Below are 15,451 nucleotides of genomic sequence, written 5' to 3' on the forward strand. Positions count from 1 at the left end.
TCTGTTTACAAGGGGATTCTCAATGACGGAAGGTCTATTGCTGTAAAGGCTTTCAATTTGGAATTGGAAGGAGTACTCAAGAGCTTTGATGTAGAGTGCAAAGTCCTGAAGAACCTTCGCCATCGAAATCTTGTGAAGGTCATCAGCGGTTGTTGGAACCAGGATTTTAGGGCCTTGGTGCTTGAATACATGTGCAATGGAAGCCTTGAGAAATGGCTGTATTCTGACAACTATTTCTTAGATACTCTACTTTTTTTTTTTGTCGAAACGATAGAATAATTTCATTATAGTAAGGGAAAAATTTACAAGTGCGAGCAACGGCTCGAGAGAACTTTACAAAAGTGTTCAAAGACACTGAGGAACATTCCTTTCCTCATCCACAATAATGCCTAAAGCATCAACACTTAATTTTCTACTATCTATCATATTTTCTTCCCTACTCAAGCAAAAGGAGCACATGCAAAACAGTTTTTTCACATTCACAATATCCTCCAGCAATGTAGCCATTCTGCTCCCCATAGGCTGTGTTTTTGTTAGTTGTTTCAGCAGCTCCTTGTTGGCAAAATTGAGCCTGATTCTGCTCCACTGATATTGCGCAGCTTTACACAAGACTAGCTTTAAAGCTAGTGCATCATCCAGGCTTTGGTTCCCCAGGCTTCTTTCTTTCAGCTTCCATTCTGCAATCTTGGTGCCTGCAGTTGTTCTAACTGTGACTCCAATGCCTAGATTGTTTTGACCTTTCCTTGTAGCTGTTTGACAGGTGCCGAACCTGTGCAATAATAAATACCTACTCGAGAAAAATACAGATTTTGTATATAGCGGTGAGTAGGGTCGAATCCACAGGGACTGGGGATAATTTGTTTCTTCTAGAGTCCAAAGTATGGGGGGTTTTGGATTAAATGCTAACTAAATAAATTAACTGCAGAAAATAATTAATTAAAAGAAATGATTGGGGAAACTCTAGCCAAGGGTACACATCAGAAATGGTTCATGCACTGATCATTGATGCAGAAATAATTCCAACATTTAGCAATAGATTAGTTATAGTTGTCATGCACGCGATAAACAACCAACCCTTCCTTAATTTCTCGATAGCTAAGGTACGACCGTTAGCTATTTCTCTAACCCAAAAATAACCCTAGGTACGACCGTAGGATTTAATTTCTAGATTGCATTAATAATTAGAAAGGCTCAATCCTAACCAACAAACACGCTACGAGGGTTTGTTTAAATTAGATCATATGCTCCCCTGACATAAACCCAATTACGCCGGTTGCTACTGAGATAGAGATAACGAACAATTACGGATTCAATTACCCCTATTTAGCAAAAATAGCCTATATGAATAATTAATTATTGCGCACTAATCAATCATACACAAGGCCATAGCAATTAAAATCAAGAAACATATAAATACCAATAAATGAAGAAAATAATTAAAACAGATTCGATCTCACAGTAATTGTCGAACCAAATCGTCAGTTGTCCCCTTGACTAGAAAAGCTTAACCACGCCTCATGAGAAAATCTCCCCGTTGGGGAATATTGTCGAATACCTGGCGTGTGTCAGAGGCCAGTCCAAAGAAAGAAAACTAGAACTAAACTAAAAAACTAAAACTAAAGCCCTAGATATCCCTTGCTTCTGTCCGTTGTCCCCTTTTAAAGCAACAAAAGAAAGATGACTAAAAACTATCTAGGTGGTCCCCACACATGTGGACAAAGCCTCCCAAGTACTTCTTGTTCCAAGTCTCTCTACGTTGCTTTCTTTGAAGCCCAAATGACCAAATGCCTTTCACTAACTTGTGGTCCCCCACCAATTCAAGGGCCCAAGGATTGAAGCCCTTAGAAATTTTCATATTTTTCACAAAGTCCCTCAGTTTTGGTAGTTTTCTGCTTCATTCCTGAAATTGATTCCAAATACCAAATATGAGTAAATATCAGCAATTAACACAATATTTGTCAGGGATAGAAGGGAAAATTAATAATAAAAATACTAACAAATTATACCCTATCACTGTTGACAGGTCCATGATCATAGCTCCCTGAGCTTCATTGCCTTGGCTTTGTTGATCATGCATGTGGGCTGTTTCTTCTGTACTCGTTCTATCTTTTGATTTCTCTACGTCGACTTGCTCCAGCCATTCTCTATGTGCTTTTTCTACTGTTCTCAGTGGTGCTGATCTAGTTGAGCTCTCAAACTCTTTCTTATTCCTATCTTTCCATATTTGCCACAAGATATTCGCCGTCAAGCCAATATGTTCCTTCCCTTCTGGTCTTGCCCTTGCTTCTGAGATTCTAAGCCACCATCTTCTGAATTCACCCTGCTGATCCTGAGCCCCCTTCCAGTGAATAGGTGATGCCTTCCAAATGTCCACCGTGTGGGGGCATGTTAGCAATAGATGTTCAATTGTTTCCTGTGCCTCTCCACAGGTTCTGCATATTGGATCTCCTATTCTTGTTCTTCTACTCACGGCTTCTCTCACTGGTAAAGCTCCTTGTATACATTTCCAAATGAAGAGTTTGATTTTGTGCTTGATGTTGAGCTGCCAGAGTGTGTTCCACATCTGTGACACTTGCTGGCTCCCCTCTATATAACTCGAACCAGCTACCTCTGAAACACTCTTCCTTGCTTTCCTGTTGTTCTTCATTTGGATTTTGTAACCTGAATTGACCGTGTACTCCCCACCTGCCTGCGGTTGCCAGTAATAGCTGTCTTCCCTCCCTGACAGACTTAGGGGGATACTTAGGATCCTCTCAGCGTCATTTCTGTTGAAGACTCTAAATATGGGGTTCTTGTTCCATCTGTTGTGGCAAATGAGCTCATCCACTCTTTCCAAATCACAATTGTTTGGTTTAACTGTACTTGGCATTCCTGAGATTGTCTCTGGTATCCATTTATGCTCCCAGATTCGTGTATTCCTTCCATTGCCAATTCGCCTAATCAATCCCTTATCCAGCAAACTTCTTGCTCCCATTAAGCCTTGCCAAATCCAGGAGGCATTTTTGGGGGGATTGCAATGAAGTATGGATTCCTTAGGGAAATATTTAGCTTTTAGCACCTTGCTCACAAGAAGGTTTGGCTTGGTGAGAATTCTCCATATCTGCTTCCCTAACATTGCTTTATTGAAAGCCTCAAGGTCCTTGAAACCAAGTCCTCCCTCATTCCTCTTTCGTGCCATTCTTTCCCAAGAAGTCCAGTGCATTTTATTCCTACCACTTGTTTCTCCCCACCAGAAGTTGGCCATCAGAGCACTGATATCTTTGCAAAGTTTCCTTGATAGCTTGAAACATGACATGACATACGTTGGCATGGCCATAGCTACTGACTTTAGCATTACCTCTTTCCCTGCTGAGCTGAGGAACTTGCTTTTCCAGTTTTGAAGTCTTCTTTTGATGTTTTCTCGAACAAAGCCAAATATCTGGTCTTTGGTTCTTGAAATCACCATCGGGAGGCCTAAATATTTTCCTTGCTTTGCCTCATTCATCCCTCCTAATGCTTGGCGTACTTCCTCCCTTTGATCACTGATCATGTTTCTGCTGAAAAATACAGCAGATTTGTCTAGATTGATCATTTGACCTGAGGCAGCTTCATAGATTTTAAGAACATTCATGATCTCAGTAGCTTGCTGCTTATCAGCTTTGCAAAAGATGAGGGAGTCATCAGCAAAGAAAAAATGGGTAAGTTCAGGTCCTTGCCTGCTGATTTTCAGTCCCTGAATTCTATTACTCTCTTCAGCCTTCCTCAGCAAACTTGATAGTCCTTCAGAGCAGATTAAGAATAAATAAGGGGACAGAGGGTCTCCCTGTCGTATACCTCTCCCTGGAGTCACAAAACCTTTGGCTTCTCCATTGCAATTGAAGGAGTAAGTTACAGTCTTCAAACAGCTATTGATCCAGTTGATCCATACCGGACAGAAACCCATCTTTTCCATCATAGCCTGCAAAAAATGCCACTCTACCCTATCATATGCTTTTGCCATGTCTAATTTGATTGCCATGTATCCATAGTTTCCTTGTCTTTTGTTTTTGAGGTAATGCATATATTCATGTGCAATCATCACATTGTCAAGGATCTGTCTATCTGGGATGAAGGCAGATTGAGTTTTGCTTATGCATTTATCCAGGACAGATTTCAGTCGATTAGCAAGGATTTTAGAAATGATTTTGTAGAGTACACTACAAAGACTGATAGGCCTATAGTTCTTCAAACTGGTTGGGTGCAAGATTTTAGGGATCAGGGATATGACAGTATGATTTACTGATTTAAGCATGTATCCGGATGAAAAGAAGGCTTTGATTGCAGGGATAACATCACATTTGATGGTACTCCAGAACCTTTGGAAGAACAAAGGGGTCATCCCATCTTGTCCTGGGGCTTTTTCAGAGTTCATAGAAAAAAGTGCTTCATGAATTTCCTCCTCCTCCACATCTTTAGTCAGTCTTTCATTCATTTCCTGGGTTATGGATTGAGGAATACCATCTAGAACTTCTGACATATCACCCCTCCTCCCACTGTTAAACAACTCCTTAAAAAATTCTGAGATTTCAGCCACAACCTCCTCCTCATTTGTCGTCCATGAACCATTCTCTTTCTGCAAGGTTCTGATTCTGTTACTCACTCTTCTGCCTTTTATATAGGAGTGGAAGAACTTAGTATTCTTATCACCTTCCCTAAGCCAACTGATCCTAGCTTTTTGACACCAGAAATTTTCTTCCTCCCTATAAGCTGCTTTCAATTGGTCTTTTATGTGAGCTAGGATATCTTTCCTATTGGTAAAACTCGATTCCTTAACTCTATCAAAATCCTTTTTCAGATCAGTAATTCTTTGCCTAGAGTTTGCTTGGAAAGTATTCCTCCACTTCAAAAGCTCAATTCTGCAATTTTTAACCTTCCTAGTGACTTTGAACATTCTAGATCCTTGTTCTTCCTTACTCCAAACTTTTTCTATCACCTGTTGGATCCCCTCCCTTTGGAGCCATCTTTTATCAAAATAAAATCTCTTCTTTCTCCTCTCTTTCCCCGGGTCAGTATCTAGTAAAAGCATAGAATGGTCAGACGCAAAGGTGTCTATATGCTGACATCTAGCCTTTCCAAAAACTTGGAACCAATCCATATTACACAAACATCTGTCCAACCTTTGTCTAACCTCTCCTTCATTATCCCAATGGTTGCTCCACGTCCAAGGTTGTCCCTCAAACCCAATATCTACTAAGCTGTTCTGATCTATGAAGTCTCTAAAGTCCTCGAAACTTCTCTCCTGCCTTAGAACTCCTCCCCACTTCTCATCATTGGACAGAATGTCATTAAAGTCCCCAGCAATTATGTATCTAGTTCACCACAGATTTCTCCTATTACTTAGGACCCTCCATTGTTCTTTTCTGATCATAGGGTCACAGCTAGCATAAATCCCAATAAACCACCAGCTAACCTGAGTATCAGGGTCTTCTAACTTAGCTTCTATCGTGAAAGCAGATTTATACACCTCCAAGATGTTTGTATCCTGACTCCACAGCAGAGCCATACCACCTGCTTTGTTCATAGCTTCAACAGTCACATTACCATTACATCTTAAAACGCTAGTCAGTCTGTCTATCACATGCTTCCTATTCTTCGTCTCACTCAAGAAAACCAGTAATGTGCAGTGCAGTGCAATATCTTTACGAAGAATATTCAACGCCTGTGATTCACTGTGATTTGAAGCCCAGTAATGTCTTACTTGATGAGGATATGGTTGCCCACGTCAGCGACTTTGGTGTTTCAAAAATGCTGGAAAAGGAGGAAAGCTTTGCATGGATCAAGACCTTAGCTACAGTTGGCTACATTGCTCCAGGTAATGATTCTTCAATCTTAATCCTAAAGTTTGTGTATAGCATTTAGTTTCTTTTTGAACTTCTTTTATGTGATACTTGTCCATTAGAGTATGGATCTGAGGGGTTGATATCAGCAAAATGCGATGTTTATAGCTATGGAATCATGCTGATGGAAGTTTTTTCAAGAAGAAAGCCTAATGATGAGATGTTTGCTGGAAATTTGAACTTGAAGAGTTGGATAAATGATTCTCTGCCTAATTCGATTCTTCGAGTCATTGATGCTAAGTTGTTGAAGCGTGAGGATGAAAATTTCACTGAGAAGTTGGAGGGTTTTTCATCCATCATGGAATTGGCCTTGAAATGTGTTCGTGAATCTCCAACTGACAGACTCAGTATGAAAGTTGTTCTTGAAACACTGAAGAAGATCAAACTCAAATTCATGCAGGTCAGGCAGGCTGATGAATAGTTCGGATCGAATATGTGGCATCTTTTATAATCATCCGAAATATTAGGGAAGAGAGGCCAATTTGTTTTATATCAAATAAACTGAACCACGTGAGATTTGAAAGGCGTTGTATTACTGCAAATAAAATTGTATGATTAAAATTTGGAATTTCTGAATGTAGAGAGAAGCAGGGAAAGGGGCAGGGAACCTCTGTGTTCAAAAAATAACCTCCTCAATGTCATGACGCTGTAGTTGCTTTCACTGATGATATCTGCTTCAATTCTTTGCCAGTTATGGCTTAGATTATAAAACAATTCCCAAAAACGACAATTTCTGATTCATCCAACAATTTTGGCAACTAAAGTGCCCAGAATTTTCTCATTTCTCGAATCACAGCATACTTTTTTTTTTTTTCCAAACGATAAAAATTGCATTACTTGAAAACAGAAGAAACAAGGTTTGGAGCAAAGGCCCCTACATCCATTTTGGCTATACTACTCAGCCAACTTGGAAAAGACTCCTTCCAAGCAATCTCAGAAACTAATTTTAAGGCAAACTTTGCCAATTGATGGGATACATTATTCCCTTCTCTTTTGACAAACGAAAACAGGCAAGAACTGAAGTCCTTGCTGAGTGCCATAATATCAAAAAGGACAGCACCTGCTAAATGGTCATTCAACTTTCCGTCTCTAATCTGATCCACAATTCTCTTGCAATCAGTTTGAATAATAATGTTTCTCCAACCATTCTGCTTGGCCAACACAAGCGCATGCCGGATAGCTCTTGCCTCCTCAACAATTGGAATGCCCCTCCTGTCTTCACACCCAGCCCAAGCTCCTCTTAACTTCCCTTCCATGCATCTAGCCACAACTCCCCAACTGGCCTTTGCACCAATTTGTTTGATAGCTGCATCAGTATTTAAACATATAACATTTCTGGAGGTGGCTCTCATTTCACAGGTCCTCTTTCAATTCCCCTACCCTTTTCGTCCTCCTCCATCTTTACTATGGAAACATTCTGGAATTCTAACCATTCCTGAACAGCCTTATTACTTGTCAAGCCTGGACATCTCCCTTCCCTATTAAATTGAATCAAATTCCTGGACTTCCAAATCTGCCAAAGCACATTAATGGTCAGCTCAATGTGTTCCCTTCCCTCCTTTCTAACCTGTGCTTCCATCAGACTGCCCCACCAATGCCAAAAACTATATCTGTATTCATTCAACCCCTCCCAATTAATAGGAGCAACCTTCCAAATCAGTTCCGCATGCTTACAGAAAAAGAACATATGCTCAAGAGTTTCTGTCCTTTCTCCACAGCAACAACACCTATCATCTCCTTGTCCAGTCCTTCTCCTAACTGTTTCATTTACTGGCAAAATTCGCTGCAGGCATTTCCACACAAAGTGTTTCAGCTTATGTTTAACGTTCAACCCCCATAGCAATTTCCACACCCCTGACTTAAATTCATTCCTACTGCTACTCCCCTGTTGCTGGCATACCCCCTTTTTTTTCCTCTGCAAGTCTTTAGCCACCGCATAGCCAGTCTTTACAAAGTACTCCCCTGAATTAGAAAAACTCCATACTAGCCTGTCCTTACCACCACACTTACTAATTGGAATATCAAGTATTCTTTGACAATCCTCCTCCTCAAAAACTTCTCTAATCATATCCACATTCCAATTCCCATCAGAAATCAACTCATGCACTCTTTGTATACGACACTGTTGAGGTTTACATGATCTGATTTTCCCATACTCCTGATCTAACAGCCACTTATCCTCCCAAATATCAATCTGCTTGCCATCCCCAACTCTCAACCTCACCCCTTCTTCCAGCAACTCCCTAGCACTGAGAAAACTTTTCCAAACCCAAGAATCCCCAGCATTGATATTCATTTCCCAAAAGGAGGATCCTCTAAAATACTTCCCCCTAACAATCCTACTGACTAACAGATTTGGCCTTGTCAAAATCCTCCATAATTGCTTTGCAAGCATTGCTGTATTGAATTGCTGCAAATCTCTAAAACCCAACCCCCCTACCTTTAACCTCGGATAACTTCCCCCACTCCATCCAATGAATTTTCCTAATATCATCCCTATCCCCCCACCAAAATTTTGCCATTTCTTTACAAATGTCCACACATAAACCTTTTGGCAATTTGCAACAATTCATGGCATAAGCTGGTAAAGCTAAAATCACAGATTTTAAAAGAACTTCCTTACCTGCATTGCTCAACAACCTTTCCTTCCAACCCCCCATTCTTCTAATGACCCTTTCCTTAATGTAGCTGAACACTTGTTTTTTTGGTCTTCCTATAACCAGTGGTAGGCCCAGATATTTGCTCTGCTTAGCTTCCATCATGCCTCCCAAAGTATCCAAAATTTCTGCCTTTTCCCCTTCCTTTGTGTTCTTACTAAAAAAGACAGAAGACTTTTCAGCATTTATAATTTGTCCAGAAGCCTTCCCATACAGCTCCAACAGCTTCATCACCTTTGCAGCTTCCTCTTTGTTAGCTTTACAGAAAATCAATGTATCATCTGCAAAAAAGAGACGAGACAGTGCTGGGCTATGCTTGGCAATCTTAAGACCAGAAATTTCCTGCCTGACCATAGCACTCCTGAGTAACCCGGATAATCCCTCAGAGACAAGCAAAAAAATATATGGAGATAGAGGATCTCCCTGCCTAATCCCCCTTGTAGGTATTACTATCCCCCTTTTTTCCCCATTCAAGTTAAAAGAGTATACTACAGATGACATACACTTAAAAATCCAGTCCCTCCACTTTTGACAGAAACCCATCTTTTCCATTATTTTAAGCACAAAAAGCCATTCAACTCTATCATAAGCTTTGGACATATCAAGCTTCAAAGCCATAAAAGCATTTGTTCCAAACATTCTGTTATTTAAGCAATGAATAAATTCATGAGCAATAACAACATTATCAATGATTTGTCTTCCTGGGACAAAAGCAGATTGGTTTTGGCTGATACAACAATTGAGAACAGGTTTTAATCTGAGGACCAGAATTTTAGATATAATCCTATAGACAACATTACACAGACTGATTGGTCTAAACTGAGACACCAAAACTGGGGAATCGACCTTAGGAATAAGAGTGATGATAGTTTCATTAATAGCCTTTAATAACTGGCCAGAGTGAAAAAAGCTAGAAATAGCATTGATCAAGTCAGCTTTAATCTCATTCCAATAATGTGAAAGAAAGCAGAAGTCATACCATCAGGCCCTGGTGCTTTGTTTGGTTGTAGGGAAAAAACAGCATTTCTGACTTCCAATTCTGACACAGGTCTAACCAGCATTTCATTCATTTGGTCTGTGATAACTAGAGGAATATCCCTCAGTGTTGATTCAATCTGCTGAGGATTACTGGAAGTGAACAACTCCTGAAAATACCCCTGAATCTCATTTGCAACTTCTTGCTCTGAATCACACCAAGTACCATCACCCTTTTTTAAGCATGAAATATTGTTCCTTCTTCTTCTTTCTGCAACACTTGCATGAAAAAAATTTCATATTTTTATCCCCCTCCTGCAACCATTTAATTCTTGCTTTCTGCCCCCAAAACACCTCCTCTCTCTTATAAGCCTCTTCCAATCTCTTCTTGAGCTCCCTGACCTTTCCAATCCTATTTGCATGCCCTTCACTCTGAACCTCTGCAAGTTTCTGTCTCAACTCCCTTATTTCATTCTTAGCATTATTGTTCCTCTGCCTGTTCCAGTTCAAAAGAGCAAACCTACAGCTCTTTATCTTTTGGTGTAACTTGAAACATCTAGAACCATCTTGTTGCCTTCCCCATTCTCTACTAATGAGTTCACCTACCTCTTTATGTTTTAACCAGTTCCTATCAAAAAAGAACCTTCTTTTCCACTTCCTCCCACATGAATCAGTATCTAAAAGCATCATAGCATGATCAGAGGCCTCATTCTGGATATGTAAGCATTTAGCCTTCTCAAATTCCTTTCTCCATTGTCTACTACATAGTACTCTGTCCAATCTTTCCTTTATTTCCTTACCCTCTTCCCAATTGTTTGACCAAGTCCATGGAATTCCTTCAAAGCCAATGTCAATAAGCTGATTTTTGTTTACAAAATCCCTGAACGTATGAAAACTCCTTTCTGGCCTTCTACAGCCCCCCCATTTCTCATCATTAGATAAAATGTCATTCATATCCCCTGCCAGTACCCAATTCTGGCCCCATAAACTTTTCCTACCCTCTATAACCTTCCACTGCTTTTCCCTAATCTGGTCCTCACTACTAGCATAAACACATATCAACCACCATCTAGCCCTAGCCCCAGTCCTTTCCATTAGCAATTCAATAGTAAAATCAGTATATAGTACCTTACAGATTTGCAACTCATTCCTCCACAAAACTGCCAGTCCACCAGCCCTCCCAACTGGATCAACCACAAACAACCTGTCATACCTTAACTGTAGTCGTACTTTATTCATAACATCCTTCCTGTTTTTTGTTTCAGACAAGAATATCAACTCTGGGGAGTGGAGTTTGACACTCTCCTTAAGCTGGGGAACTGTCAAGGGGCTCCCAACACCTCGACAGTTCCACACCAGAGCTCTCATTGGGCTTTGGGAGCCCCATTAAGGTAGGACTCCACCACCTCAGTAGATAATTCCATCCCTACTCCAGTATCATCTATCTTATATTTTTTTTTGCATTCATTCTCTTTGTCCCTTGCCCCACATAACTTCCTTTTGTCCCCCTCATTATCAACTTCCATTACCTCATTTTTGTTTCTCAGAATTGCTCGATTGCCCACCTCACGAACTAGTCTCTTCCATCCTTTATTTCCCTTGTTCTTACCAGCTCTCCTCCCTAAGCAAGTGGTTTGATCCAGTTTTTTATCTGCAGGATCTGACCCCTTCCCCTTACTCTCACACACCTTGTTGTCTATAATTGATCCATCAATCCACATAGAGTCATCCAAACCTTTGTCATTCACAACCTCCCTCTGACACTCATTCTGTATCTTTCCTGTAATTCCTATGCTTGATTCTAGATTAACATTGCTGCTTCCCCCCAGATCATTCCCCCTCTTTTTACAAACAACATTCAGAGGAGTCTCCCTCTTAGCACCTTCCAAAAAAGTCCCTTGTTTCCTGTCCTGAACCTCCTCCTTCGCAATCTCCTGAACAGTTGTATCTACACTAACCTCTACCAACTTCCAAGGAAGTAGGAAATGGTCCTTTTCCTTTTCTCCCCACCCCCTGTTTAGAGATACATCCTCACCCCCGTCCCCTTCCTGAGTACATGGAACATCCTGTCTTTTGTTTGGATTTCTTGCAGTACTGGCCTTCAACCAAGCACCATACTGAGCTTCCTTACCACTATTAACAACCTTCAAACTGCAATTTCTCTCACTATGCCCCATTATCCCACATCAATAACAAAACTCAGGACATTTCTCATATCTAAATTCAATCCATCTCGCACTTCCCTCCCACTTCACTGTAGTACCCCTCAGAAGAGGTCTTGACAAATCCATCTCCACCAGGATTTTTAAATGTTTCCCCTCCTTACCACCTCCATTTGGAATTATAACTTCCTTAACAGAGCTAAAGACCCCTCCAATCTTCCTCCCAATTTCCTTAGTAATCCAGTGGATAGGTAAATTCCATAACTGGATCCAAATCCAAGTCTTATTAAAGGCTTCATCCCTACGTTCTAATCCCTCTTCCCATGGTAGAACAACTAAAGGCAAATTATCATATATCCACGGTCTTCCCCGCATCACTCGCTCCATGTCCTGACTATTAATGAAGATAAACTGAAACAGATTTACCCCAATCTCTACTACTTTTAACTTCCTCGCAAAAGGCCACATGTTATTCGCAAAACTCTTAATACCTGAAATATTTGCAAATTTCTCCCCTATCACTTTACCAATAATACTCAACTTACATTCAGCCACTCCATGAACCACATCCGATCCATCCAATTCAACACCGTCAACCTCAGCTTCAGTCAGAACAAATTTCCTCAACACTTCTTCCAGTTCCTCAGTCATTTTGATCAAACCAAAGCTATTCCCCAGTCACCACAGACACAAAGAAATTCAAACACCAGTAGCCTGTCCAAAAAAACAGAAACCAGAAAAACTATGACAGAAAAAATTCAGGATCCAAGCTAAACCAAATGAAAAAGACAAAGCGAAGCCAATAAACTAGAATATATGAACGGAAAATGGAAACACACACAGATCTGTAACAGATGAAAGAGCCTGGGCTAAGATTGTAAAAAAAAACTCAGAGAAAGCACAAAAAACCACTGCGACTGAAAAGAAAACAATAAGCACAAAACAGAGAGACGACGACAACTGAAAAAGAAGAAACAAAATTAGAACGAAAAAACGATCGAAGCTTAGCTCAAAACTTCTACCGCCAACGATCGGGACTCCAAACCAGGAAGATAACATCATCATGATACCGCATTATTACTCCATTGAATTCACCATCGAAGAATCAGGCAAAGGATCTGAAATTGTTTTGTTTTCTGCTTTTGGTTTTTTTTTTTTTTTTTTTTGAAAGAAAGTACGGGAAATTTGAAATTTTGAAAAAACCTAGTAACACCTACTAAAGGTGAAAAAGGCTCCCCACTTTGAGAGAGAAAAATAACCCACCTACAAGAGGGACTAATCACAGCATACGTACTCCATAGATTTTAATCAATTCTGGTTCACAATTGACTGACTAAAGTGCCTTTCCGGTCAAATAAACGTATGGTCAGGCGAGAGAAGGAAATTCTGCTCCCACCATTCTTGAAATTCTGTGTGCGCGCTATTGTATAATGAGGAATGGTTTCATAATTCACCATTGATCAATCTGCTTTTCTAGCCCAATACTGGAAAAATTATATGCAGTTTATTGCTTAACGATTCACTTGACTGAATCAACTGAGCCAATTGCGAACCAGAATTAAAAGATTTAGATTCCACCTCATAATATTTTAAGTTAATTTTTATACCTCCTACGTTTCTCACGCCCTTTTCACCCCCAAATGAAATACAAAGAAAAGTTATAAACTAACAATTTTTGAAGTTAATTTAATTTGGTCGACCGAGTCAGCTGAGACTATTCCAAACCCCCAGCCTGGTACGGCACAAACATAATGGGAATTTCCTGGAGCCTGACTAGTGACTACTGTTTACAAAAAAAGTGTGGCCCTTAGTCTGTTGACTTGCAGTCAACTTTCCCCACTTGAAGACTGGATAGTTGACTAAACTACAGAGGTTCACTCGATCTTCTTCAAGACTTTTTCTACACACGTTAAAACCCTTTGTGAAGCTTCGATGAAATGATATTTTCTCGATTGATTAGATTAGATTAACGCTTACAGTAACACATAAAAGTTGCAAATATTTAACGCCACTAAATGTGATAAAACATGATGGTATATAATTACTTTCTTTATGCATTCTTGAGTTTTGCTTCTATCGAACATATGCAGGTGCAACAATTGTCCTTTAAGAACATAACATTACAAATATGAGATGAATGGTAAATTCCAGATTATTTTTCTGATAAACTTTGGCCATAGGATAAGTTAAGTTAATTCTTGAAAAAAGCACCGCTATAGTAATAGGTTGGGCATATATAATTCTTCAACCCGTTGAGGTGGCGTTTGGATAGGAGTTTGTTTGGAACCAATTGTTTCATTTTTTGTGATGTGATATATGTGAGATAAAAGGGTGATTAGAAATATAAAAACAGATGTCTGAAAAATGCATTTATGATGTAAACAGAAAAAAAATTTGCAAATTAAATCATTGGACAAATTCTACGAGCAAGTAGTAGATAGACTGCTCGAGATAGTAATTTGATGGCTAATTTGATCAAATGGGGAAAGGAGTTGATTCCAATTCACATAGTCGTCCTCAACAATCCGAAAGGATTAATTGTGCTTGTAATCAATTGAATTTCATTTATAGAAGTAATTGATACCATTGGGAGCTCTAATAAGTTAACTACCGCGTTTACTTAGATTGTGTTTGGATTGCATTTTCCGTCATTTTTCATGGAAAAATTACTATATTGATTTGATATATGTGAGGGAAAAAGGTGATAGGGAAATGTGATCACGGAAAACGACAATATTTTCCGACGGAAACAAGCAATCCAAGCATGGCCTAATCTCAACGACCTCATCAGTCTGAATGTTAATATAGATTCGCATCATGTTGTATGGTAAGTGATAGTGCCACGGTTCAGCTATTAATTTCTAAGTAATTTTTGCAAAAATGATGAGATTACTTCTTTCAAGTTCAAATATAATATTGGTCTTGTTTGGCAGACAAGTTTTTGGCCAAGTTTGTCTGTTACAAGTTTTTTAAAAACTTCTTAAAGTTTTTAAACTATACACTTCAAAATTTTCAAAAAAAAAAAAACACATTTCAAAATTTTTTTTAAAAACTTCTACTGTAAGTTACAGTAAAGTTTTAGACAAATACCCAAAAAACTCACTTGCCAAACCCGGCCATTAATTTCAGGTGACGTTAACAACTCTTTTTTTTTTTTGGCCCAAAAATTGCTGCCTCATAAAATTGGACCAACCTTGTTTGGAAAGTAATTTTTCTCCAAAAAATTTTTATATTTTCTGTTGACATATTTTTCAATCACATTTTTCATCACATATATATATATCAAATCGCTATAATATATTAGTTTACAAAAACTATAAAAAAATAACAATCCAAACGGGTTACCACTTACGAGCCATCTTATGCACGCTGCCAAACCGAGGTGTACTGCGGCGGACGAGTGGCTGAGATTTTTTTGAGTTCCCTTTGGTGCATTCCAGTGTCAATTCATACTTCATAGTGGAGTTGGATTTAGGACGGACTCCGGAAATAAAGCAGCCAACTTGAGTCAACCCTCAAGGAAATAAAGCGATGTGGAATTTGATCAGAATTCAATTGAAATGGTTGTTTAATGCAAATTTGGAATAACTTTCAGAAGTAAATGCTAAATGTATTCCAAACTGGCGTCTATACTCCTTGTTAGTTTGAATTTGGAAAAAAAAAAAAAAAAAAAGCATAGATAGAAGTCCATTTTATACTCCAAACTGGCGTCTATGTGCTAACCAATCTACAGCTTTTGAATAAAATGGCCAATCTTTGCATCAACTAACTTCGCATTGAAAAAAAAAAAAAAAAAACTTCG

The 15,451-nt window shown here is 39.2% G+C and overlaps 4 protein-coding genes across 4 annotated transcripts; 1 reads left to right on the forward strand and 3 right to left on the reverse strand.

Moving 5' to 3' along the window:
- Positions 1-5,634: 5,634 nt before the first annotated feature.
- Positions 5,635-6,328, forward strand: LOC113780796 (probable LRR receptor-like serine/threonine-protein kinase At3g47570). The gene is made up of 2 exons (XM_027326574.1): positions 5,635-5,830; positions 5,918-6,328. Exons 1-2 carry the CDS (start codon positions 5,635-5,637, stop codon positions 6,274-6,276), a joined length of 555 nt encoding a protein of 184 aa, XP_027182375.1. The 3' UTR covers positions 6,277-6,328.
- A 360-nt stretch (positions 6,329-6,688) lies between these two features.
- LOC113780797 lies at positions 6,689-7,207 on the reverse strand. Its single transcript, XM_027326575.1, has one exon. It carries the CDS (start codon positions 7,205-7,207, stop codon positions 6,689-6,691), a length of 519 nt encoding a protein of 172 aa, XP_027182376.1.
- On the reverse strand, positions 7,204-10,855 carry LOC113780798. Its single transcript, XM_027326576.1, has 4 exons — positions 9,842-10,855; positions 9,544-9,720; positions 8,576-9,403; positions 7,204-8,403 (listed from the first exon to the last, which is right to left on the reverse strand). Exons 1-4 carry the CDS (start codon positions 10,853-10,855, stop codon positions 7,204-7,206), a joined length of 3,219 nt encoding a protein of 1,072 aa, XP_027182377.1.
- Positions 10,856-11,673: 818 nt separating this feature from the next.
- Positions 11,674-12,300, reverse strand: LOC113780799. Its single transcript, XM_027326577.1, has one exon. The coding sequence runs from the start codon at positions 12,298-12,300 to the stop codon at positions 11,674-11,676; it is 627 nt and encodes a 208-aa protein (XP_027182378.1).
- Positions 12,301-15,451: the final 3,151 nt, after the last annotated feature.

This window comes from Coffea eugenioides, chromosome 8 (assembly GCF_003713205.1).
Source record: "Coffea eugenioides isolate CCC68of chromosome 8, Ceug_1.0, whole genome shotgun sequence".
In the NCBI taxonomy this organism is placed as follows: Eukaryota; Viridiplantae; Streptophyta; class Magnoliopsida; order Gentianales; family Rubiaceae; genus Coffea; species Coffea eugenioides.